Genomic DNA, 26,752 nt, shown 5'->3' with positions numbered 1-26,752 from the left:
TCAATTTAGAAGGCAATCATTGTTTGAATGCAGTTAATTCACTCCAGGAGAAAGTGAGGTCTGCAGATGCTGGAGATCAAAGTTGAAACTTTATTGCTGGAACAGCACAGCAGGTCAGGCAGCATCCAGGGAACAGGAGAATCGACGTTTCGGGCACAGGCCCTTCTTCAGGAATGAGCAGAGAGTGTTCAGCAGGAGAAGATAAAAGGTAGGGAGGAGGGACTTGGAGGAGGGGCATTGGAAATGTGATAGGTGGAAAGAGGTCAAGGTGAGGGTGATAGGTCGGAGTAGGATGGAGGCGGAGAGGTCAAGAAGAAGACTGCAGGTCAGGAAGGCGGTGCCGGGCTGGAGGGATTCGGCTGAGACAAGGTGGGGGGAGGGGGGTGAAGAAACTGGTGAAGTCCAAGTTCATCCCCTGTGGTTGGAGGGTTCCCAGTCGGAAGATAAGACGCTCCTCCTCCGACCGTCGCGTTGTTGTGGTTTGGCGGTGGATGAGTCCAATGACCTGCATATCCTCGGTGGAGTGGGAGGGGGAGTTGAAATGCTGTGCTACAGGGTGGTTGGGTTGGTTCGTCCGGGTGGCCCAGAGGTGCTCTCTGAATCGCTCCGCAAGTAGTTAATTCACTCCACAAAGCTAACGATGGAGGCAGTCCCTTCATATATTATTTCTTGACGTAGTTAATGAATGTGCCAAGATTACAAGAAGTATTTTCCCAGCTGGGTATATGCAAGTTGTGTTCTATTTTATTTGTGTTTTATGTCACACTTTGGTACCAAGTTTGAGAATTGACCTTACTTTGCTTTTCTTCTTCTTCCTTGAGCCACTGTGAGGAACCAAGTGTTTCACTCCAGAGACTTAAGTACAAATGTCTCAGCTAACATTCAGTGCATTAATGAAGGTAGGCAGCAGTGTTGGAGGTACTATCTGTTGGATGAGATATAGAACCACATCTGCCCTCATCAATTGATGCAAAAGTTCCCACAATATTATTTTTGAAAAACAGCAAGGGACTTCTCCAGGTGTTTTGGCAATGTTTATTCCTCACCCGACATTAGCAAAATAGATTATCTGGTCATTATCTCATTTTTTGTGGAAGCTTGCTGTGCGCAAAATGCTTGCCATGTTTTCTTAGATTAAAAAAGTAACTGCACTTCAGAAGTACATCATGACTCTATTTCATTTTGGAACAACCTGAGGTTGCAAAAGTTGATATATCAGTGCAATTCTTTTCTTCTGGGTTTGTCAGTCACTTAAACAGGGCTGATTTGAAGGTATCTGGAATGATGGGGAGTATTAAGTAAGTCTTATAAATCTACTGTACAAATCTGAACATAGCTTAGCACCAAACTGGCAAATCCTCTCTGCTGGGTTGCATTATGGCAGATTCAGGAAGTGGAAGTCACCTGTGTTGGAGGAATGGTCATCATGAAATAAATTTTAGAGGTGAAGTACCTTCTAACTCCATTTTGATTATTGTTATGTGATAAAGTTCGTACCTGAAAGGGTTAACTGACATTGCAAGATAAACTGCACTTACTATGTAAAGCACTGGTTTTGGAAGGACCTAACCAGGTCTCCATTCGTACATCAATGTGTGTATAGTGCTTCAGTGTTATTCTTCGAGCTAACAGCTAAGGAAGGAATGTAAGTGTTAAGTTGGTGTCTCACAAACGAATATCACATATCTTTGATGTGCTGTCACTAAAAAATAAATTAAATAATATATAACAGATCTTTTTATTGATTATCAAGACCAAACCTATTCTTTTGCCGATGACATTGTGTCGGCAACCTTCTCCCAGAAGTCATGATTTGGAGATGCCGGTGTTGGACTGGGGTGTACAAAGTTAAAAATCACACAACACCAGGTTATAGTCCAACGGGTTTAATTGGAAGCACTAGCTTTCGGAGCGCTGCGAAAGCTAGTGCTTCCAATTAAACTTGTTGGACTATAATCTGGTGTTGTGTGATTTTTAATTGGCCCAGAAGGTATCAGTTGTGTAGATGACTACCACTAAGAAGCCTTGGTCTTGGTGAATCTCTGGAGTGGTAACTGAGATTATAAAACCAATAGGCTGGGAGAGCATTAAAGAGGTCACATTTGAAGATAACAGTGGCAGGAATGGGGCTATTGGCATGTGCTTGTAGGTGTTGGAAGTGTTCAAGGTGGGAGATGTTGTACAGGTAGAAGTAAGCTGCCCTTGTGATGGGAGCTCAGAGGTTCAGCTTGTGTTCAAAGATTGTGAACAGTCTGAATTAGCTTAAGGCAATGGGATAGAATGGATTTTGTGGTTACGGAGTTTGTTTCTCATCCTCATGTTGGAACAATTATGAAGTTTATTGACATGGTGCTACTGGTTTATTTATGCCATCACTTAACTACTGCTGTGAATCCCTATTCACTTTTCAATGCGACTGAAGTTGCAGCATTGATCTGATTGCAACATAGAATCTGTGAGAGACATCTGGGAGGAAATAGTCTCCACCATCCTGGGTTTGACACTACCTGGAGTGTAAATCTGATGTACCATCAAGCTTGGTTTTAAAGGGCACTCTGTTGGAAGCTTAAGGCTAAGCAATAAAAACAACCTCTCTCCATTTGGTGCAGTTCATTTAAATCCTTGCAGAGCTTGGACATGAAACACTGTGCATCTGAGTAAACACACATTAGGCGATTGCTCTTCAGGCCACAGGAAACCAGTAAGACAAACAAGCTACCACCTGGCTGGAAGCTGGACTGCGGCTACGGTCCTCTCTGCACCGGTTCATCGCATAAACGAAGTGTAACTCTGAGTTCGTCTGATTCTTCGACCTTACTGCATAAGCACCACCGGAGTCTGCCAGGGAAAATACCATAAAGATGTCAGTCACCTTGCAAACCGTTGTGACATGTGTTTGGAAGGAAGAACTTGCATCTCACGTGGAAGAATCAATGACCCCCAGGCATCCCATAATGTATCCTGTATCGTCCTTCTTTTATAACTTATGGAAATGTGCAGTAAAATTAAGATGCAGATCGGGAGGAATTTCTTCTCTGAAAGGGTAGTCAATCTGTGAGATTCTTCAGCACAGAGGGCCATCGAGGCTGGGTGATTTCAGTATATTCAACGCTGATATAGGCAAACGTTTAGTCAGTGAGGGAATAAAAAATATTATGGTGAAAAGACAGAAAAGTAGACTTCAAATCATAGAATCTCTACATGAATGAGCTGGCCATTTGGCCCAACAAGTACACATCGACCCTCTGAAGAAAATCCCACCCAGACCCATTCCCCTCCTACCCTACATTTCCACTGACTAATGACCCTAACCTACACAGCCCTGAACACACTGGGCAATTTAGCATGGCCAATTCACCTAACCTGCACATTTTTGAACTGTCAGACGAAACAGAAGCAAATCCACGCAGATACGGGGAGAATGTGCAAACTCCACACAGGCGGTCGCCCGAGGCTGAAATTGAACCTGGGTGTCTCATGCTGTGAGGCAGCAATGCTAACCACTGAGCCATCATGCCACCCATAAAGTTATCAGATCAGCCATGATCTCGTTTAATTTCATTTTCCTTATCTTATGTTAAATCAGAAAATAAACAACACTTAGAGGACCTTCTTCTGCTGTCAGATGCTTGACCACCTTTTACCCATCCTTAATCTTTGAAAGGAAATTCCTCCAAAATGTCCATGTTTTTTAAATGCTCCTGAGATCAACTTCACATTTTTAAATGTCTCAGGATTGGCATTCTGTATTCTGTTTCATACATGTGGTGCAACCAAGGCACCTTGGGATGTTTCATTTATGATGGCTATAGTTGTTGGGTGCCAGTAGCTGAAGAATCATCCAGGAAGGAGTAGTCTTTACACACTCCACCCATTGGGCTGTTGGGAGAAATAATAGATGTGTATAATTAATACTAGACTAACAAAAATATTCTCTTCCATGGATGTCCATCCTGTATACCCCATTCCTAAGCATGCAGCCAGCTAGACTTTTCTAAAGACATGGCAATGATTGTTGTTACTGAAGGATTGTTAATGGGGCTTAAGTAGTAGTGTTTAGTGTTTATGGGATCACGATCAGTCATACAATCCATCAGGTCTTTGCCATTTGGGTAGGTAAGGGAGTAGGATGTCATTTAAGTGAGGGAGTTAGAGTGCCAGGCAGTTGATCAGGAGTTGAGGTTGGATTATGTCCAGGAAGGTGGGATTTATCAGGTTTTGAAGTACGAGGTCAGGCTGGATTGGTTCAGGAGTGGTGGATAGGTGAGGATGGGCTGATGTCTGCAACAACGCCTGCCCAGGAGAGGTGATTGCTGTTGACTCCATGTGGGCCAGAGTGCACGCGGATGCGGAGATTACCATCAGCACCTTGTGGGTGAGGGTGCATGAGGCTGGGGAGATTGCTGCCTGCTCCATGTGGGCCAGGGTGTATGAGGGTAGGGAAGGGTTGTCATCTCTGTGAGGGAGAGGAAGCTAATTGGATCTGGAAGGGCTGGGAGTTGGTAGGTGGAGGGGAAGGGTATTGGCTTTGAAAAGTCTGGGGGTGGGGTTTTGTGAATGGGGGAGTGTTATCAATTCCGAGAGGACCTAGGAGAATGGAGGTGAGGATGGCTGGGGTGCATGGGAAAGAGAAGTGTTGTTTGTTCCATGTGGGCCAGGGAATGGATTGGCAGGATTGAATCATTGGCATTGGAAGGGCTGGGAAGGGGCGAGGGCTTGTTTTGGTAACTGTCTGACCAATGGAATATCTGGGCCAATGCTTCCAATTCCCTGAGTGCAAATTGTTTATGAAATTACTGAGTAATACTATTGAAAGAAGTTTAAGTAAAGCCTTTTACTAAATTCACATTTAGTAAACTAATGAATGCATGCTTCATTTGAGTTTGTTGTGCACCTCTCAATTCATGAAGCAAGGGAGTAAATATCAGTGCTAAATGTCATTTGCCTTTTTTTTGAAGAGATTCTTGCATTCAAGAATCATAGAATCATGGAATGATTGGAGAACATAAGGAGTCCATTCAGCCTTGAATCGTAGAGTTTACAGCACAAAAAGATACCCTTTGATCATAATGTTTTCATCAGTCATCAAACATCCATCTATTCTTGTCCCATTTTCCAGGACCTGGCCTGTTGCGTTGTATACTATGGCATTTCAAAGTGTTCATCTAAATACCTCTTAAGTACCTTGAGGATTCTTGGGTCTACTATCCGTTTAGACAATTAAGTCAGATATAAACAATCCTCTAGGTGAAAAACATTTTCTCATATCCCCTCTAAACCTCCAAATCCTTTCCTTAAAACTTTGCCTCTGGTTATGACCCTTCTACTAAGGGCAAGGTTTTTTTTCCTATTTACTTTGTCTATGCTCCTCAGAATTTTGTACACTTCAACCAGCACACCAGCACCTCTACTCCAGCAACCTTACCCTTTTCAAGCTATATGGAAAACAACCTTAGCCTACCTAGTCTCGCATCACAGTTGGAAATGCTGCAACCCAGATAATATCCTGGTGAATATTTTCTGTATCACTCTAGTGCAATCAGAGTGTGGTGACGAGAACTACAAACAGTGCTCTGTGTTACAACACAGGGTAAACCCTCCTGCTTAATTTAAAACCAGCAACACAGAAAACATTTATCCCGTGCAGTAATCTCTCAAATTTCAAGAGGCCAAGAACTATGTAAAGTAAAAATTAACAACTTTAATTATTCTCGGTTATACTTTAAGAAATAACTAACAACTTCACAGGATCGTCGATTATCCGAATATCAATTATCCGAATTTCGGATTGCCCAAAGAAGATCTCAAGGTCCAGATAGAAACATTACATGAAAGAGGTGTTTCCAACACTGATTGTGTCTTTTGCTTGCAATGATTAAGAAATGAACTTGGCTTACTGAAATGCTGCCGAGAACAGATCTGGACATTGATGGGAGCCCAGGCATCATCTCCAAATAACTGACGTCCCGCCCTCTCTCTCTTTCCCTCTCCACACTTTCCCTGGAGTTCTACACAGGGGTGTACCCTAAACCCCCTTCCCCAGATAACATTGTCCTGTACAGGGCAAAGACAAAACTAGACAAATTGTTGCAGTTAAACGTTGTGTGTGTGTGCGCGCTATTTTGAGACTCACCCTCAAAAGGCAGCAGCAGTCTTGCTGTTGGTGTCCAGTTCGGCAGCCACAGAGGGGGGCGCGAATGGGTAGCCTAATGGGGTGTGTGGGGGCGCATGGGGTGTGGGGAGTCAGAGTGGACGGGGGTTGGGGTTGGATGCAGTTGGGGGCGCAGATAGGGGGCGGCGCTCACACGCGGTGTGCTGCTGCCTAGTTTCCTGAATGGGGAGGGGACTTAGCAAGTGCTCGCTGTGTCAATCCCACTGATGCGGGTGGGGCAGGAGGCTTCAACAATGCTGCAGGTCCCTTACACACGTGTGTGTGTCTGTGTCTGTATCTGCTCAGAAACAAACCCTGAGACAGAGAGAGGGAGCAAGGCAGGCAGAGCAAGGAAAAAAACACTTCAGAAAACTCCGAGCCCCAGAGGAAAGGCATTGAATCAATTAACTGAATAATCAAGCCCATCTCATTTGGATAATTGAGGTTCCTCTGTCTTTACAATTCCATCCTCTAACCTATGTTTTACCTTTCCTTCTATAATACTAATCCAACAAAACTCCCAATTAAGATTTATAGAAAAATCGAAATTTTAAAACCAGCCAGCCGTCGAATCTTCTCTTTATCTTCGTCGATATATTGGCTCTTCAGGTCAGTGTTGAGGTTTTTCTCTGTGCAAACTCCTTCTCTAGACAGGTACCTCTCAGAGGGTTCTGACTAGCAGTTTACATCTGTTGGTCTGGTGGCAGTTCTTCTCCCACCTGTTCAATTTTCCCCTGTCTTATACCCCAAAGCATCGGATTGTGTCATTGGCTTTTCAAATTGACAATATACTCAATTCAAGCTTGATTGGAATTTGTTTTTTTTTCAGGGTATTATTTAAATTGATTGGCTGAATTTGAATCTGTTTTGTCATTTCCAGGCAACTAGCTACCCTAGCAGCTGGAGCACATGTTACATTGTGTCATATTGAGAACACTTGGTGCTGTCACTGCTAGCTGTTACTTTCTTAAGGGTATAGTACACCCACATCTTCATAAAACTCTGTTATATAAAACTCTGATTGGTTTCGCTCAGTTGGCTGGATGGTTGGTTTGTGAAGCAGTCCGATGCCAGCAACATGGATTTAATTCCCATCACTGACTGAGGTTCGCATGAAGAACTCTTCTTCCCAACATTTCCCTCACCTGAGGTATGGTGGCCCTCAGGTTAAATCACCATTAGCTGTTTCTCTAAGAATACGGTCACACAACAGCAACATGTACAGCTCTATCATAACCCCCTCACTTTTGTATTCAACATCTTGATTAATAAAGGCAAGCATCCCATATCTCTTCTTAACCACCTCATTTACCAGTCCTGCTGCTTTAAAGATCTGTGGATATGCTCACCAAAGTCCCTCTGATCCCCTGTACTTCCTAAGTTCCATCATACTCTCTTGCTTTGTTAGTGTATCCATTCTAATTACAGGAGTGGTTCAGCTACATCGAATGGTATTGGATTTGAATGTTCTTATTGACTGAGCACTGCATGCTCAAACTCTATCATGGGTTTCCTCTCTGAGACACCTTTAATTTATTATGGGATGAGAACTAATCACAACCTCCAGTCTACACATGACATTAAAAAACCTTCACAATAATGATACTTGAAAGCTGCAGAAAAACAAATGAATAACTCAATAGGAACAAGAATCCAGCATCGACAGTTGTAGCAGTAGAGACTCTGTTCACTCTTCTGTGACTAAAAGGGCAGGAAGATAATTGAGGTATATATCTCTGGAGCTGCTAGTTATCACATCTTCAGTTCGCATAATAGCATTCTTGTTTATTTAGTGTTGTTAAAAGGGAAACAAAAGCGTGGGTGAGATTACTGCATGATCAATATTGGGGGAATGCTGCACTGCCAGAGGTGCTGTATTTCAAATGAGATGTTAAACCCCGTCTGTGGCAGAGATTTTATGACAGTACTTTGAAGAACAGGCGATTTATCTGCAGTGACCTAGCAGTAGTGGTTGTGGGGTGCGGTGGAGGGTGGGGATGGTGGTATAACAGTCCTGTCACTGGACTAGAGGCCCAGGCCAATGTGGGGCACAGGTTCACATCCTGCCTTAGTAACACTTAATAAGTCTGGAATACAGATTAGGTTCCCCACAGTGTGGAAACAGGCCCTTCAGCCAAACAGGTCCACACCGACCCTCCGAAGAGCAACCACTCGGACCCATTCCCCTATATTCACCCCTGACTAATGCACCTAACACTACAGGCAATTTAGCAAGGCCAATTCACCTAACCTGTTCATCTTTGGCCTGTGGGAGGAAACCAGAGCACCCGGAGGAAACACATGCAGACACGGGGAGAATGTGCAAACTCCACACAGACAGTTGCCCAAGATTGGAATTGAACCTGGGTCCCTGGCTCTGTGAGGCAGCAGTGCTAATCACTGAGCCACCATGCCACCCCAGCCTAAATAATGGTAGCATTTTGTTTTTGCACAGGCCATTAGTTTCACTTTTGTCCTTTCGGGAAGGGAATCTGCTGTCCTTATCTGGTCTGGCTTACATGTGATTCCATACCCACAAAAATGTGGTTGACTCTCAACTGTCCTTTGAAATGATCTAGCAAGCTACTCGATTCAAGGACACTGAGGGATGGGTAACAAATGCTAGTCTTGCGAGGGATTTACACATCCCATGAAAGGATGTGGTCAAAGAAGTTTTTAAATTAACAACATATAAATTGGTCCGATCAACCTTTCATTTTTGGAGCCTGCTGTGTACGAATTGACTCCCAGATCTCCTTCATCACAAAAGTGATGAGAGTTGAAAGGTACTTAATCGCCTGTAGAGTGCTTCAAGAGATCTCATGTGGCATGAAAGGGGTGCGAGCACAATGTTATCTGTTTACTTGTCAGAAAGGTAGGTTTGTCCGAAGAAAATGAAATGTGAAATCACTAAGTGATGTCACTCACCATCTTGTATGAAGTGTATTTGATGGTCTTTCCTTTTTGTTTCAGAGTGTGGAGATGAGTCCTGCCAGCAGCACGCATTCGCTTCCAGTCAGTCCCATCACTGAGATGCCCATTCCTTTTAAGGTAGGATAAACAATTGGATCTTGCGTAAAGGTGAGCTCAGTGGGAATTTCTATAATAAATTCACATATATCACATTTGTTGAATCCATAAATGCATGCAGTCAAACAGTTGACAAGTTTCAAATTTAGCAGAAAGACTGGGAAGCTTGGGCCAATACAATCCATACAATCATTTATGATGGAATTTCCTTGTTGGCAGAAAGCCTCAAACATGCTGCTTATAACAGCTCATTGTAATTTCGCAGAAGATGGGCTTGGACCTGAATGTGGGTAAAAGAGGTTTTATGAATGCATTTGATCCTTGATGAAATTGAAAGAAGTGAAATGGATAATCCAAATTGATTTAGCTTATTATTTAATAGTATAAAAGTTTATAACTTATCATTAACATTGCTGGAGACTGGAGTTCTGAGGGAGAGGTAAATTGGTTTTTGGTATTCAGTTCTTACCTGGTGCCTTTTTAAGGGCCAGAGTTTGTTTTATTTTAGCAATGGATCAAAACACCATTTCCACAACATCATGTAACTTAAGCTAAATGTCTAGAGGAACTATCTGGTGGGATAATTACTGACATGTTTACTAAGTGGAGCTTTTCTAACTCGGAGAAATACAAAGAGGGGCTAAAGGCCAGACGCAATTTCAAGTCTGAAGAAAAATTCAACACCAACAGAGATGCTGTTTGGTAGCCTCAAAGTCAGAGAAAAATCAATACTTTAGCCTGCCTGAAACTGACAACCGGAAGCGGCAGAGACAGACCACTATAAACACCGGAGGAAACATCAAAGAAGCGCTTCGCAGGAGGCTCCCAAGCACTGATGATGTCGCCTAGCCAGGGGACGAAACGTTTGCAACAAAAACTTCTAGCTCGGCGAACAGAACCACAACAACGAGCACCTGAGCTACAAATCTTCGCACAAACTTAATAATATCCTTCCTGAAGTAGGGTGAACAAAAATGTGGATAGTAACCTGGTATGTGTCAGGGCACACGTGACTGCAAGGATCCCTGGAATGTTATTGCAACTTTGTTTATAGCAGTTTAGGACTAGAGGGAGAAAACAAGACATTAGTTTAAAAAAAATCGAGGGTTAATGAGCTTTATAAACAAAAATTGATTCAAATGCTCTTGAGAAGTTCAAAGAAGACCAAACTGAAGTCAGTTACAAGAATGGTCCCTTCTGGAAATGGTGATTGTTAAGAGCTGTGAATGTAATATGTTGCCTTAGTGAAGTGTTATCTGTGAAATTTCAAGATGAGAAATGTTTTGTTAGAATCTGCTGACTATTAAAAACCTGAGGAAGGCTAAGCTCTAAGTTGTATAAATGATTAAGAAAGAAGGCCTCACAACTCATGGAATCATTACTGAGAAGAAGCAGTTAAGTCAAGTCAAACATATAAGTTTGATATGGAAGCGAATTGTTTTCTGTACTTTGATCACTGTGAAATGATCATGTTGGAAAATGGATGGGACTTTGTTTCGCCATGTGTTTTGAAATCTTTAAAACTATGTTATATTTAGATCACTTGATTAGATTACTTACAGTGTGGAAACAGGCCCTGCGGCCCAAAAAGTCCACACCGATCCGTCGAAGCACAACCCACCCACACCCATTCCCCTACATTTACCCCTTTGCCTAACACCGCAGGCAATTTAGCTTGGCCAATTCACCTGACCTGCACATTTTTGGAAATGTGGGAGGAAACCGGAGGAAACCCACGCAGACACGGGGAGAATGTGCAAACTCCACACAGACAGTTACCTGAGTCGGGAATTGTTCCCGGGTCTCTGGAGCTGTGAAGCAGCAGTGCTGACCACTGTGCCATCGTGCCGCCCACTGATTTGGGTTATTTTACCATTTTTGCATGTAATAAACTTCTGTTTGACCATTAAAACCAAATCTGCGGTATTGTTTGCTGATGTTTCAGTGAAAAACGACCACTATAAAAATAAGCAAATTGTGATCGATCAAGCACATTTAGTTCTGGGATTTGACTTGTAAAGTATGACATCAGGTGGATCATTACATTTTTTTTCTTTGCATTATAAACAATATGGTTCTTTGTTAAAAATTCATCAGCAGCCTCTTGAATATGTTCATTGATTGATGACCATAGTAACCAAACTGAAGAAAATTAAAACTTATGGTCTGTCAAGACAGGTTTTACTCTGGAATATGACTTGTCCAACATTACCATCAGCTGGGATCATAACAGTGGCATTAAACAGATCAGTAAAAGATTGACAAAATTAACAAATAATTTACATTAGTAAAAGATGGATGTTAACCATAAGTAAGGATATGGGATGGAGCAAAGCTCACTGTGTATCAGGTACCATGGTTAGTTTCTGGAATGAAATGTGACAATCTCTTGAGAAGGAGGATATTAGGAAACTTTCAAGGAATTTATATTGGTGAAGAGATGTTAAATGATTTTGATCTGTCTGCTTTAGGCAAGGGAGGCTAAATAAATGAAAATAACTTGTACAAGATATCATGAATGGTAATTTAATGAATGGATGATTGGATTTTGCTTCCAAGTGAGTGATTGGTTTATGGCTTTGATAATGTCCCCTCTACAGCAAAGATACAAAAATGATAATTCTCAAAGTTAGCAACTGTGTGTGTCAGATTTTGTAGTTGCCTGGCCTCGTTAATTGTTAGGTCAATTCTGCACCCTTTAATTAAAAGATTCCTGCTTGAGAAGAAAGCTAGTCTATATCTAACAACTCTGGTATATTTACCTTAGTGTTAGCAAAGGCCATCAGTTGGTTTCCCAGCAGAATCTGAGTAGTTACTAAACTAATGATGTGGTAACAATCAACAGTAATGTCAATCAATAGTCAGGAGACAATTTATTCCTCGCAGAGTCATTTACTATGTTTACATTGCTTTTTGGAATCATTTATTTTTAAAATTAAAGCAGTTATGACAAACTGAAAAGTAAAACGTAGCCCAGAAAAGAATATTTTTATAAAAGTAAAATACTTCTGATGCTGCAGATCCTACATAAAATAATGAAGAGTTAGAGATAATCAAGGAGTCTGATGGCATGTGGAGCGGGAAAGAGTTTTGTTTCGAGTCCAGTGTGATTACACAAGGCATATTTTATGTAAATTCAGTCAGATTTTGTTTTGGGAAATTATGTATATGAACCAATTTTCATTTTAATGTGTAAGTTGTTTTTTCTTAAATTTAGAGGGTGTGTATGTTGCAAGAATCAAGCATTTTGTTATACTACTGTCTCCATTAAGGGGGTTAAAATAAAGTTGTTCAATAAGGATAGCCAGCTGTTTATCTTCTTGGTGAATTTTCCTCAGAACAAGACACAACATAAGGAGGCTCTTGTGGTGGAGAAGTAGTTGTCTGCAATTCTGAGCGAAGAGACCTCCATTCAAATGTCACCTGCCCCAGAGGTACGTAATAATATCTCTGAACAGGTTGATTGGGTCTCTTGTAGTGTAATGGTAGTATCCCCTACCTCTTGTGCAAGTCCCACCAGCTCCAAAGTTGCATTATAACATGTTTGAACAGTGTATTTTGAGAATATCGAACTACACAGCAAAGGGCAACATAGACTGGATAGAAAAGGACAATTAGAGTGGAGCCCCTTGTGCATCTTGGAGCAATTCTGGAAGAAGAAGTTAGGATTGTGCCTTTGAACAGGCTCCAGAGCTATTAGGACAGACACTGATGAACGATTTTGTTTGATGTGAGAAGTACATAATGTAGTGTAATCAGTATTATGACACTGGGTAAACTCTCCTGCTTAATTTAAAACCAGCAACACAGAAATGATTTATCCCATGCAGTAATCTGCAAAACTTTGAGTAGCCAAGAACTATGTAAAGTAAAAATTAACAAACTTTATTTCTTAAAGTATAACTGAGAATAATTAACTAACCACTATTTACTACTTCTTTCTCTAACCTATTTTTACCTTTCTTTCTATAATACTAGTCCAATAAAACTCCCAATTAAGATTTACAAACAACACTTCTTATCTCAAAACCAGGCAGTTGTAGGTTCTTGTCTTCGAATCTTCCTGTGTCTTCTTTTCTCCTTGTTAGGAATTTCTGCGTCACAAGTTACTGATTGAAAAGGTACTTTGAAGAGGTTTTTTTTAAAGCAGTCTGGTATATGTTCAGCTTGGCAGTTCTCCTCTCAACTGTTCAATTTTCCCTCGGTCTTATATCCCAGAGCATTGGATTGCGTCATTGGCTTTTAAGATTGTCAATATGCTCAATTCAAACTTGATTGGAAATTGGCTTCTTTTTCGGGCTATATTTTAAACTGATTGGCTGAATTCAAATTTGTTTTTGCCTCCAAGCAATAAACACCCAGTGTTACATACATTGTTGACTTATTGAGAACACTTAGTGCTGTGTCTAGTAGTTCTGCTGCTTTTAACCCCCTTAAAGGTACACTCACATCTTTATAACATTAGAAATGAAATGTTAATGTGATAGTGCTGGAATAGTATCTACAAGTGAGAGATTTTCTGACAGACAACAGTATTATGTATAATATTATAAACAAAATAGTTTGCAAAGTGTGTTAGAGTCAGCCAGCAATCACTCATAGATAAGGGGAAACCTTTACGAGTCACATTATACCAGAAGAATTGAGAATAGTAGCCTGTCCAATGTGCAGAATAGAATCACTATGCCACAAGCCTTGTTGTAACACAAACTACATAACAAGGGCACTTAATATTTTAGCTTGTGCTTTAAGCCATTACTCACTGGGTACAGATCGGCAATATCTCAGGCTGTAGGTGTCTGCACATAACAAAAGATACCTGGAAATACATCACTTGGTTATGGTTTCATTGTTTTTAGTGAGAGTTTGCTGGCTGAAAATTAGCTGCTGTATTTCCAACATTCCAGTAATTACATTTCAACAATAGTTCAGTGTTCCAGCCAGTTCAGAAAGTCCTAAGGTTGTGATGAATGTTTTTATATATATATATATATATATATATGTGTGTGTGTGTGTATTTTGATTGTTTGTAACACAGTTTTAAAGCTATGTATATATGTTTTATGAGAATAATCCACTATGGAATGATAATCATGTTTGTACCACAAATATCCAAGTTTCCTAAATCAAGCTTTACAAAACAATGTGCAAGCAGCTTCCCAGTGTAAAAATCATGCTTTTATCTGTTAGAAAGGTGATGTTTTACTAATTGAAGACTTTATTAGAGGAAATACATTTTGCATCATCAAGCCTATTGACTGTAAGCCATTCTGTGGGAAATTGTTTAACAACATTTCCAGTCTGTGATCTGTCCATTGGAAGTATTGTACAGAGAACTTAATTTGTGAAAGCAAGTTGTGTGTACATTTGTGAACACAAGACACTTAAAGCTGATTAATACGTGCTTAATCAATCACAGAATCGACATACAAATTATTTGCTAACAATTCTTTGGAAGGTACACCAGTGAGGTAGGACAGTTGTGAAAATTTAATGGAGATAATGGGTTATTTGTGAGAACTTGGCCCAAAGAATGAGTGAAACTATCATGTAGAGAAAAAATGGTAACAAGCTATTGTTCGAGTTTTATTTTGATTGCTTCATTTTGAGTGGACCACATTTTACAGTTAAGCTTTTTGGCTACTGTGCAACGTGTTTAATTTCTTTCCTGAATAAAACATCAAGCAGATACTTATAGAGAGAAGTGCCGCATTGTTTGAGAACATGATCAACAGAGACATAGAGATATACAGCACGGAAACAGACCCTTCAGTCCAACTTGTCCATGCTGACTAGATATCCCAAGCCAATGTAGTCCCATCTGCCAGCATCCAGCCCATATCCCTCCAAACCCTTCCTATTTATATACTCATCCAGATGCCTTTTAAATGTTGCAATTGTACTAGCCTCCACCATTTCCTCTAGTAACCCATTCTATTTACGCACCACCCTCTGCATGAAAAAGTTGCCCCTTACGTGTCTTTTATATCTTTCCCCTCTCATCCTAAACCTATGCCCTCTAGTTCTGGATACCCCAATCCCAGAGAAAAGACTTTGTCTATTTACCGTATACATGCACCTCATGATTTAATAAGCCTCTAGAAGGTTACTCCTCAGCCTCTGATGGTCCAGGGAAAACAGCCCCAGCCTGTTCAGCCTCTCCCCATAGCTTAGGTCCTCCAACCCAGTCAACATCCTTGGTAATCTTTTCTGAATCCTTTCAAGTTTCACAGCATCTTTCCGATAGGAAGGAGTCCAGAATTGCATGCAATATTCCAAAAGTGACCTAACCAAAGTCCTGTACACCTGCAATATGACCTTCTAAATCCTGTACTCAGTACTCTGATCAATAAAGGAAAGCATTCCAAACACCTTCTTCACTATCCTGTTTATCTGCAACTCCACTTTCAAGGAGCTATGAACCTGCACTCCAAGGTCTCTTTGTTCAGCAACACTCTTTAGGACCTTACCATTAAGTATATAAGTCCTACTAAGATTTGCTTTCCCAATATGCAGCACCTCGCATTTATCTCAATTAATAATAAGTCTGCCACTCCTCAGCTCATTGGCCCATCTGATCAAGATCCTGCTGTAATCTGAGATAACCTTCTTCACTGTGTACTACACCTCCAATTTTGGTGTCATCTGCAAACTTACTAATTATGCCTCTTATGCTCATATCAAAATCATTTATATAAATGATGAAAAGTAGTGGACCCAGCATCAATCCTTGTGGCACGCAGGCCTCCAGTCTGAAAAACAACCATCCACCATCACCCTCTGTCTTCTATCTTTGAGCCAGTTCTGTATCCAAATGGCAAGTTCTTCCTGTGTCCCATGAGATCTAACCTTGCTAACCAGTCTCCTGTGGGGAACCTTGTTGAATGTCCAACTGAAGTCCATTGAGATCACATCTACCGCTCTGCCCTCCTCAATCCTCTCTGTTACCTCTTCAAAAAACTCAAACAAGTTTGTGAGACATGTTTTCCCACGCACAAAGCCACGTTGACTATCCCTAATCAGTCCTTGCGTTTCCAAATACATGGAAATCCTGTCCCTCAGGATCCCTTCCAACAACTTGGCCACTGCTGATGTCTGGCTCATCGGTCCATAGTCCCCTGGCTTGTTCTTACCACCTTTCTTAAAAGTGGCACTACGTTAGCCAACCTCCAGTCTTCCAGCACCTCACCTGTGACCATTGATGATAATATCTTAGATTGAAGCGCATGTGTTACATGCTCTGTGGCCATCACCTGGAGGGGCTTGGTGGTACCTTATTTAGACTGGGTCTGCAGCAGGAAGAGGGAACCAACAAGAAGGACAAACATACTTTGCCTCATCCTTGTCAATCTGTCTATCACAGTATTAGTTAGTGCTTTATAGGACTTGTAGCTCTGACAATATTCCAGTAATAGTACTAAAGACTTGTATCCAAAACTTACCATGCCCTTAGCCTAGCTGTTTCAGTACAGTTTCAACACTGCCATCTACTTGACGGACATGCTATGTTCCATATACAGAAAGCAGGACAATTCCAACCTGGTCAACTATCGTCCCATCAGTCTGTGTTGATCAATAGTAAAGTGATGGATGTGTCATCAACAATGCCATAAAGAAGTGTTTGCTTAGCAATAAGTAATCACTGACAATCAGTTTGGGTTCTGTCATGACCACTTGGCTCCTGACCTCATTACAGTCTTGGTTCAAACATGTATAAAAGACCTGGACCCCAGAAATGAGATGTGAGTGAATCGTCTTGAACTCAAGGCCGCATTTGACCAAGTGTGGCATCAAGGACCCTCATGAAACTAGAGTCAATAGGAAATGGGGGGAACCTCTGTCATGATTGGAGTGAAAGCTAGTGCAAAGGCCTGTCATTCTCACTCCAAGGCATTACTGTAGGAGTTTCTCAGTGGACCACAACTTCGACTGGGACAACACAACGATCATAGGATAAGCCAAACAGAGGACAGCCAGAGAATTTCTAGAAGCATGGCACTCATTAACTGACTTGATCAACAAATACATAGACCTGGACCCAATTATATAGGCCACGACAATGAATAACCAGAATCGGCAATCGGAAGCAGCAGGAACAGAACCAAATAAATTCCAGAAGACAGACTACAGCAGCGATTCATAGGAGGCTCCAAAACACTGAAGTTGTCACATAAATAGGGAATGAAACATCTGCAAATCAACTTCCCAGCTCAGTGAACACACCGACAACTACGGCAACTGGTACCCGAGCTACAAATCGTGATGCAAACCTTGAATATAATACTATCCCTTCAATGTCACTGGGTTTCTTGTTTCAGATGTCATTGAGTGTGTTACTACCCGTCACTCGTGTGCATTCCAGATTGTAATCACTTGCTGTGTTAAAGAAAATATCCTTCTGACACTGTTTATTCTTTTGCCAATCACCTTAAATCATTGTCTTCTGGTTCTTGGTCCTTCTGCCAACAGAAACAGTTTCTCTCCAAACAAAGCCAAATGAGAGATTACGCCTCCATTGGTTTTCCCTCCATTTCACTCCAGTGTGGATTTGCACCTAGTTTTACTGAGTTCACTCAGTCATTTTAAATTCTCTGACTGCCTGGGTGGGACTTAAACTCACATTGCCAGAATAAATATCCAGGCCTCTATATTCCTTGGCAATTTTATAACTAATTTATTAGCACACCCTGTGCCTCTTGTGAATTAAACATTACTCAGGGCATCTCGTTTTACTAACAAAAACAAAAATCAGAAGTTGCTGGAAAAGCTCAGCAAGTCTGGCAGCATCAGTGAAGAGAAATCAGAGTTAACATTTTGGGTCTGATCACCCTTCCTCAGTTCTAACTTTTCCCCTGCTTACTTAACCTATCAATATCTTTTTTACAAAATTGCTGGCATCCCTCTTGCAGCTTGCCTTTCTATCTATTTTGTGTCATCTGCAAATTTGTTTACTATACATTTGTTTCCTTCCTCTAAGTAATATTCTATGCAGTTGCTGTCCCACTATGGATCCTTGTGGAACCCCACTGATCACAGGTCGCCAACCTGAGGAAGAACCTCTCATTCCCACTCACCCTTTCTTGCCTATTAACCTGTCCTCTATCCACACCAATATACTACTTCCTTATGTAAAAGGCACTGACATGGAGCAGGAGGCCAATTGTGTGTCTGCGTATAACAAGTGAAGAAAACACACTTTCCTGTTCAGGATTGAAAAAGGGCTTCCACTGACTGTACAGCCATGGATGGATTTAGCCCAGTTTCACACGCAGTAATCATGCAACTAAGCAAAAGTGGAACAATGCAGATGTTGAAAGTCAGAATTTGCAAGAGACGTTCAGTCAGGGTTAACCTTTCAGGCTATTGGTTTTTCATCAGAAGCTTTAAAGAATAAACATACAGATAAACCTACAAAAAGACTATCATTAAAGAATTGAGGGCTCTGTACGTGAATGTATGTGGAATTCAAACCAAAACAGTTGAACCAAGAATGTGAATAGGCACAATTAAATATGATTTAGTAGGCATTATGGAGGCATGGATGCAGGATGACATGGGTTGGGATCTGATTCTGGACATTTAGGAAAGACAGGAAACTAGGGCAAGGTGGAGGTTTGGCTCTGTTAGTACACAATGATATTAGCACACTTGGGGAATTGGGGAGGAGTTGGGAGGAAATTATCTAAATTCAGGAAACCAGGCTGGAAACACTGTGTAGGTAAAGATGAGAAATCATTAATAAAAAGTTGCCAATGGCAGTGTAATACAGGCCCCTAGCAGTAGCCACATAGTAACTACATCATAAATAAAGAAATAATGGGAGCTTGTTAGAAAGGCACGGCAATAATCTTGGAATATTTTTATTTAAATTGCATGGAAAGTCAAAGAGGCAGAGGTAGTAGACAACAGTAGTACACTCGCCAACTTTAAGGACATTTAAATTGTCATTGGATAAACATATGGATGAAAATGGAATAGCATAGGATAGATGGTCTTCAGATTGGTACCACAGGTCAGTGCAACATTGAGGGCCGAAGGGTCTGTACAGCGTTGTTATGTTCTATGTAGTCTAAGTAGTCTAGAACAGGAGGGTGTAGAATTTTCTTGTTTAGGATAGCTTCTTGGAACAACACATTCTGGAGCTGACCATTGAGCAGGCAGGCTAGGCTAGACCTGGAATTGTGCTATGAGACAGGGTTAATTAATGATCTCACAATGAAGGCACCTCAGGTAGCCACAACTATAATATGATTGAATGTTGCATTCACTCTGTGGGAGAGAGGAGTTGGTCCAAGAATACTTTATAAAACGTATAAAAGAACAGTTATGAAGGCCAGAGGACAAAGCCAACTAAAGCGAATGACAAATTGAGTGAAAGGATAAGTCATTAGAGATGCAATGGCAATCATTGAGGGGATATTTCAGAATACAGAAAATAGATGCATTCTAATGATTAAGAAGAATTCCAATGGACTGACCCAATATACATGAATTAAAAGAAGGGCAGCCTCTTGCCTCACATTCATCATTTAAGGCTTTTCTTAAAACTGAGATCTTGATCATCTGATATAACTCATCCTTAAAAGGCTCAATGTCATTTTTTTCAAAATGCTCCTGAAAAGTTTAATTGCCATAAGGGTGCTGTAGGTATTGAAGCTGGTGCTGAGGTGCAGTAGTAATCTCGCTAGGCTCTCGAGGTGATCATAATATATTAAGTTGATTTAAAATATCTATAAGTTATTGCTGAACGAAAGGTTGTGGACTGGAAATATTAACTGTGTTTCTCACTTTACAGATATTGCTTAAACCACTGAGTGTTTCTAGAAAATGCAGTAAACTGAAACAGAAGCAGAAACTTCTGGAAATATTGCTGAAGGGTGACTGGAACAAAAATGTTAACTTGGCTTTGTCTCCACAGATGCTGCCAGATCTGCTGAGTTTTTCCAACAATTCTGCTTTTGTTTCTGATTTCCAGCATCTGCAGTTTTTTTTTGTTTAATGGAGTAAACTGTGTGGTTGAGATTTTCTTGGTGACATTATGGAAACAGAGTCATATAGCATGAAAATAGACCCTTTGGTTCAACTCGTCTGTGCTGACCAGATCTGAACTGATCCCATTTGCCAGCATTTTGCCAATATGCCTCTAAACCCTTCCTACTCACATACCCATTGAAATGCCTTTTATATGGAGCAGCGCGGTGACTCAATGGTTAGCAGTGCTGCCTCACAGTGCTAGGGATCTGGGTTCAATTCCACCCTCAGCTGTATGGAGTTTGTACATTCTCCCCGTGTCTGCATGGGTTTTCTCTGGGTGCTCTGATTTCCTCCCACAGTCCAAAAATGAGCAGGTTAGGTGAATTGGCCATGCTAAATTGCCACATGGTGTCCAGAGATGTGCAGGCTATATGAATAACCATGGGAAATACAGGGTTATGGGGGTGAGGAGGGGTGGTATGGGTCTGGATGAACACTCATTGGAGGGTCGGTGTGAACCCAATGGGTCAAATGGCTCCCTGAGTGTGCCTTTGGATTAATAGAGCAAAATTTGAGAAAAGCAGCATCAGAAAATCAAATCAGCAAATTTGTACCCTCATTCCGTTCACATAGCCAAAGGACAGCAGGATGAATTTGGCCTGAGAGTTTTGTGATATTTTATCTAAATTATTCATCTTTTGCAAATGGCAACCCCAGGAATAATCACAGTTCATGAAAGTTACAGTTGCTTAAATAAGTAATAACTTAGTTGTACAGGTCCTTTAAGTAGGTACTCTGATTAAAAATAAATAGAATGAATTATTTTGTATCTCTATTCAGGTAGACATGTGCACACAATTAATTTGCAATAGCATTATTGAAACCAAAGGACACATTGGTACAGTGGGAGGTAACTTGGCTATGGACCGCTAATGTTGGATATAGTGTAGGACTGATGCAGTTGATGGAGTCTGTGACCTACATAATAAACAGCAGCACATAGATGCCATACACAAGCTCCCAGCCTAGTCAGAATGGATAGATTAAGTTAATCCAAAGATAAATTTTTAATCATCTAAGTGAATTTGTCAGCATTCATACTTGTATTAACTATTAATTATTACAGTGTAACTGAGATTTTAACTTGAATGGAATTTTCTACTGTTATAATGTTACAAGAATTTGATATGATTACTGCTTTGTACTCAGGAGTATGTTGTATGATTTTGCTGCAAGTACTTCTGTTGTGTTACTGCATTCCCCATCTGCTACTGCATTGCTCTCAAGTATCTTGCTCTTTTGGCCCTTTTTATCATTATCCATATTTTATGGTCAGCCAAGATCGGACACTCCCAGCTGCTCTTTGTATTTACAACTTCCCACAAATTTTGTGCAGTTTAAATGAAAACTGACCATCACCAGGAATCTAACGGTGCCACAAACACCCTCAACAGTGGATCTGGGATTTGTCCAGACAGCAGTGTCAAGCAGTCTGACTAAAAATATTTCAGTGGAACATACAGAGTCTAAATTGGAAGTGCGAATTGGAATATTTAATTAAATGTCATAAAAGTTACAAAATAAAAAGAGGAAAAGGAAGAGACTAAGGAAGATAAATGGGACAGAAATAGAAAGTTGTTTTAAATCTCCAATAATAATTAAAATTTGAAATAAATGTTGTTTGTTGGTAACAAAGAATTATTAGGCTGATATACAATCTTGAATATGCTTGAATGTACAAGTCTTATCTCTTTCTGTTGTGTTTAGTAGTTATCTTTTGGGTAAGTTCAGCTACTTCACTGTGTTCCGTGTTATTTTGATGTCGAGTTTTTTTGTCAGGTATTTGTATGGCAACGCTTGTGGATCAGAAGGCCAACTAGAAGAGAAAGCTCCTGATGCTTGTGTTTAGGTCTGAGCTGTGGCTCAGTTTTGAGCCTTCCCTCCTCCTGAATCTGGAAGTTGGTTCAAGTTCTATTGCAAGACTTGAGCATAAACTGAAGGAGAGCTGTTCCAATGGAGAGTCTGGATTGTCAATGCACCATTAAGTCAAGGCACCACCTGCTCTTTCAGTTAAATTGAAAGATCCCAGGACATTATTTTGATGAAGATTAAAGTTATCTCCAGTATTCTGGGCAATACTTATCCCTTAGTCATCACATTAAGCAGATTACCTGGTCATTATAACACTGCTGTTTGTGGTATTCACTGTGCTTAAACTGACGGCCATATGGTTGACATTACAACAGTGACAACACTTCAAAAGTGTTTAATTAGTGGGTGTCATATCAATGCAAGGCTTTCTTCTTCTTAACTGCGTGTGTGCTCAAAACAGTAGTCGCCGTCTTGTTTCTCTATCATACTGTTAGCCTCCCTTCTATTATTATTACAAAATATGAATTTGCATGCTGCAGAGAGTTAGGACTACGTTAACAGTGTAACAACATTGGATTCTTTTAACATTGGGCGTTTTGTTCTTGCATTTGACAGTCAATCTGTTCACCCATAAATGGAACATCATAAGTCCAGGAACCTCATTCTTACAGCTCAAAAATTGTGGTTGAAGTTTTTTTCAACGTTTATAAAACTTTTTCTTTCTGCTTTTTCAGTTCAGTCTCTTGCTTTTTTCTCAGAGAACTCAAGGAGAAGAACAACGTTGGCATTTGAGATCAGTGTGTGGTTTTGTTCCTAAACATCAAACAACAGGGCAGCAGGAGTTCTAATTTACAGGCCGATGTCAACATGGAATTCCCATAAAAATGTCATGACAGTTGTTGACTTTTGCGTTGAAAGAACTCGGCGGGGGTTGGGGGGTGCACAGAGAATAAACAGGAAAGTCTCTGGATATAAGTTTTACTCAATTTCGTGTCCTTGCTCCAAAAACAACCTTGTACAATTCCTTAAGTTGAAAAATTGCATCAAGGAGTCCAAGTAAATCATTTTTACAAGTGCAGTCAAAAATATCAACAGAGGTTGAAGGCATGAATGCTTCTTGTGGATTAAAATGTTCATCAAATTCATGAGCATAACCTTTTGACTCATTCATTAGTATAATGCTTCTGACCCGTCAGTTCATCCTCACCTCTAAACTGTAAATTATCTCAAACGTTTTTCTGTGGAGTATTCTCTCCCTATCTATTCCCCATTGGTCAGCAACACTCAGCTTCCTGTTAAAACCGTGCATTTTCAGAGACTTGTTTTTAATTAAAATTTTGCATTTTCCCTTGGTTCTACTTAAGATAGCACTAACTTGCTTTTAAGACTCCATATTAACTTTGTCTCTAATAGAGCATTCTAGAAATAATAGTTGCCTATACAAAAAAAATATGCCTCTGTTCTGCAAAAGGTAGGATACAGGAATGATACAGCATAGGAGGAGGCCATTCTTTTCATCATGTTTATACCAGCCCTTCAAAAGAGCTATCTAATTTATCCAGTACAAGTGCACTTTTCCTATAGTCTTGTGAATTCCAGCTGTATTCCTAATCTTTTGAATATTTAATCAGCCAAAGTATTTCTTCAAAGAATATTTGTTTTCAAAATCTCACTCTTGTCAGTCACATTTTAAGCAGAGGTAGTGGTGTGGTGGTGTATAATCCAAAGAGCCAGGTTTATATTCTGGGGACCACGTGTCATTAGGAATGGGCAACAAGTGCTGGTCTTGCCAGCAGCACCCGCATCTCTGTAAAACGGAAGCTGTCTCAGGTTCCATTTGCTGAATTTGTCACAGGATATTAATAATTACTTGAAATACAGAGATAGCAAGCTGCATTATGAGAATGTGGAACAAGTGACTGTATGAGATCTATTAGTATAATGCTTATGCCTTGAATATCCTTATAGAAACAAAATGAAACTATTAAGTAACAAATCGATTCCAGTTCTGTATGGTGAAGGCTTTTTTGAAACTGTGAACCCTCGCTTTTCACCAAGGTAGAATGTGATCGAAAGATAAACTTGGAAGATGGTGGGCGTGAACTTCCTTCTGTGTGTCCTACTTTGGGAAACTATATAAGTTCTTTCAACATCTGTTATCCTTGGCAGGACATTCCTGTTGCTATAATTAGACCTGTTCAGTGTAAATTCCCAAATTGTGTGAAGGCAATCGCACAGTTCATGAAAGAGAACATTCCATTTCACACAGCACAAGGTGCATTTAGGGAGTGCACAAATAGCTCTGTCATTTATCCTCCACCTTTTGATAGCCCTTCTTGTTCTTTGCTTCTATTAATACACTACCAGTAACCTAAATATTGGCTAAATTTAACACTTTGAGCAGTAGCTAATAACACTAAGCTGGGACCTAGAGCAGCAAATTAGGCAGAAATACATCAAACATCTGAACTGAATTCTTTCTGTTAATCTTTGATTATTGTGACAATATTATTTTGAAGTATTCTAGATGGTGCTCTCATTTTGCATTGTTACACAAGGTGAAAAATTGGCAAATGAGATGATGCAAAATACCACACATAAACACATATAGTTGGTTTGTGTGATGTTTGTGATGTGTATGAGCACAAATACTTAATAATTACAGCAAAACAATCAATTCAGGTTAACTTGCCTAATCTCATATGTTGCTTTGATTTTCAAGGTCACATTTCAGTTCAAATATTAAAGTTAAAGTTTGTTTTTAACCATGCAGCAAAACTGATTATTCATTCTAAAAGAAAATTAAGTGTACAGGGTTGCATTCTCTTCTTTAGAAGATAATAACATATCCCTGAACAGTTTAGTGATGTACTAAGTAAGTGCTGCACTGTTGGAAGCAGTCTTTTGGACATGCTGCTAAACCAGCAAATAAAAAGAAACAAGAAAGAGAATATGCTACGATTCATTTTGGGTGCAATTAATGGAATTTTATACATTTTTCAATAGATTTAATTCTCAATATTTACAAGGAGCTGATGAAAGCAGATAAAAGCTTTTCTCTCAGGCCTGCTGCGAATGGCAAACCTGTTAGTCTTCGGTGTCCGTGACCTGATTGGTTGCTTCATCCATTTCTAACTTTCCTCTCACCCTCCTCAGTCAGCTACCTGTAAATATTGAGATTTAAATCTATTGGAAAATGAAAAAAATTTCATTAATTGCATACAAAATGAATTGTAAGCATATATTCTTCCTTATTTTTCTTTATTAGCTGGCTCTAAACTTTGTTAAAAAAACACCAAATCTGAAAATTTTGAGAGAGAAATGTGAGAGGTTGAATGCTTGTCACCACTGTTAAATTTTAATTAATTTCTTAAAGCCTTCCCTTCACTAGCATTGTAGCACATAACCCACCTGAGCTGTGTAGCTCCTAACCTTCCAGAAATAGCCCTCAAGTCTTCTGCGAGGTCTTAATCTTGTATAGCATCACTTGAACTGGGCAGAGTAGCTGTACTTTGCTGTAGGATAGAGCAGGGTGGTGAAGCAGTGGGTAATGTGTTGGTTCTGCTTCCCAAGATGTTGGGTACTGCTATCTCCAGGAGATCATTCTTGCCTTGCCCATGGTCTTGGTGTTTTGGTAAATATCTGGTTCGACATAGAAAGGCACATGAAGTTCTTCCCTGGTCTTCAGATGAAGAACGGAGCTTGCTCATGTTCACAGAGAAAATACCCTCCTCAAGAATGCAATTTGCTGATAGATAACTCCCTCAAAAAACACACACACACACACACACACACACACACACACACACACACACACACACACACACAATTTCTTAACCCTTATTGGAACAAGCCCCATACCTACAAACAATTAACAGTCCTAAAAAGCCAGCATTTATTGCTCATCCCTGTTGTCCACTTAGAGTCAATCACATTGCTATGGGTCTGGAGTCATATGTAGGCCTGACTGATTAATGGTGGCAGATTTCCTTCCCTAAAGGTCTTTCATGAACCAGGTGCTTATGTACAACAATCGGTGGTAGTCACATGGTCGCCATTTATTCCAGATTATTTTAATACATTCAAATATCACCATCTGCTATGGTGGGATTGGAACTCATCCCCCAAAAATTAACCATGGGTTCTGGATTGCTAGCACGTTGACATTACACTGCAAAATTGCCTTATCATTAACAAAGCAGAGGGTTATTAGAACAATTCACATTATCACCATAAAGCCACTTTTGAAATCTCAGATTTTTTTTATATTGAATTTAAATTTCACCCTTTGCCATCATGGTCAGACCATGTCCCCAGAACATTGACCTCATAACCCAGAACCTCAGGTTAATGACATTAGCACTGCACCAGGAATGTCCAATTTTATTCTGCCATTCAGTAAGATCATAACTGATCCAATTGTGGTCTCAACTCCACTTTCCTATCTGTCTCCCAAAAGCCTTTGATTCCCTTGTCAATCATAAATCCCAAAATCAAATGCATTCAATGACTTAACTTAACTGATTGCTATGGAAAAGAATTTCACAGTCCAAGGACCTTCTGAGAGAGAAAACAAATTCGCAAATCTATCTTAAGGAGGAGTTATCTCATTCTTAAACTGGGTCCCCATAGGGCAGCCTCATCTTTATACCCACCCTATCAAGTGCTTCCAGGATCTTGTATGATTCACTTTGCAGCCTTCTAAACTGAAATGAGTAAAAGACC

At 40.3% G+C, this 26,752-nt stretch overlaps 1 protein-coding gene across 10 annotated transcripts in view; it reads left to right on the top strand.

The window, feature by feature from the left end:
* ccser1 (coiled-coil serine-rich protein 1) overlaps positions 1 to 26,752 on the top strand; it is a 1,301,473-nt gene that overhangs the window by 680,641 nt on the left and 594,080 nt on the right. For all 10 annotated transcript variants that reach the window (XM_087979948.1, XM_087979953.1, XM_087979945.1 and 7 more), the window contains one exon: positions 9,125 to 9,202. In XM_087979948.1, the coding sequence (XP_087836074.1) occupies positions 9,125 to 9,202 (78 nt within the window). The remainder of the gene's footprint in view (positions 1 to 9,124; positions 9,203 to 26,752) is intronic.

This window comes from Chiloscyllium plagiosum, unplaced genomic scaffold (assembly GCF_037043375.1).
Source record: "Chiloscyllium plagiosum isolate Xiang-an unplaced genomic scaffold, Cpla_swu_hap1 HiC_scaffold_36, whole genome shotgun sequence".
Taxonomy (NCBI): Eukaryota; Metazoa; Chordata; class Chondrichthyes; order Orectolobiformes; family Hemiscylliidae; genus Chiloscyllium; species Chiloscyllium plagiosum.
The sequence above is the reverse complement of the archived record's forward strand: the minus strand, read 5'-3'. Positions and strand labels throughout refer to the sequence as shown.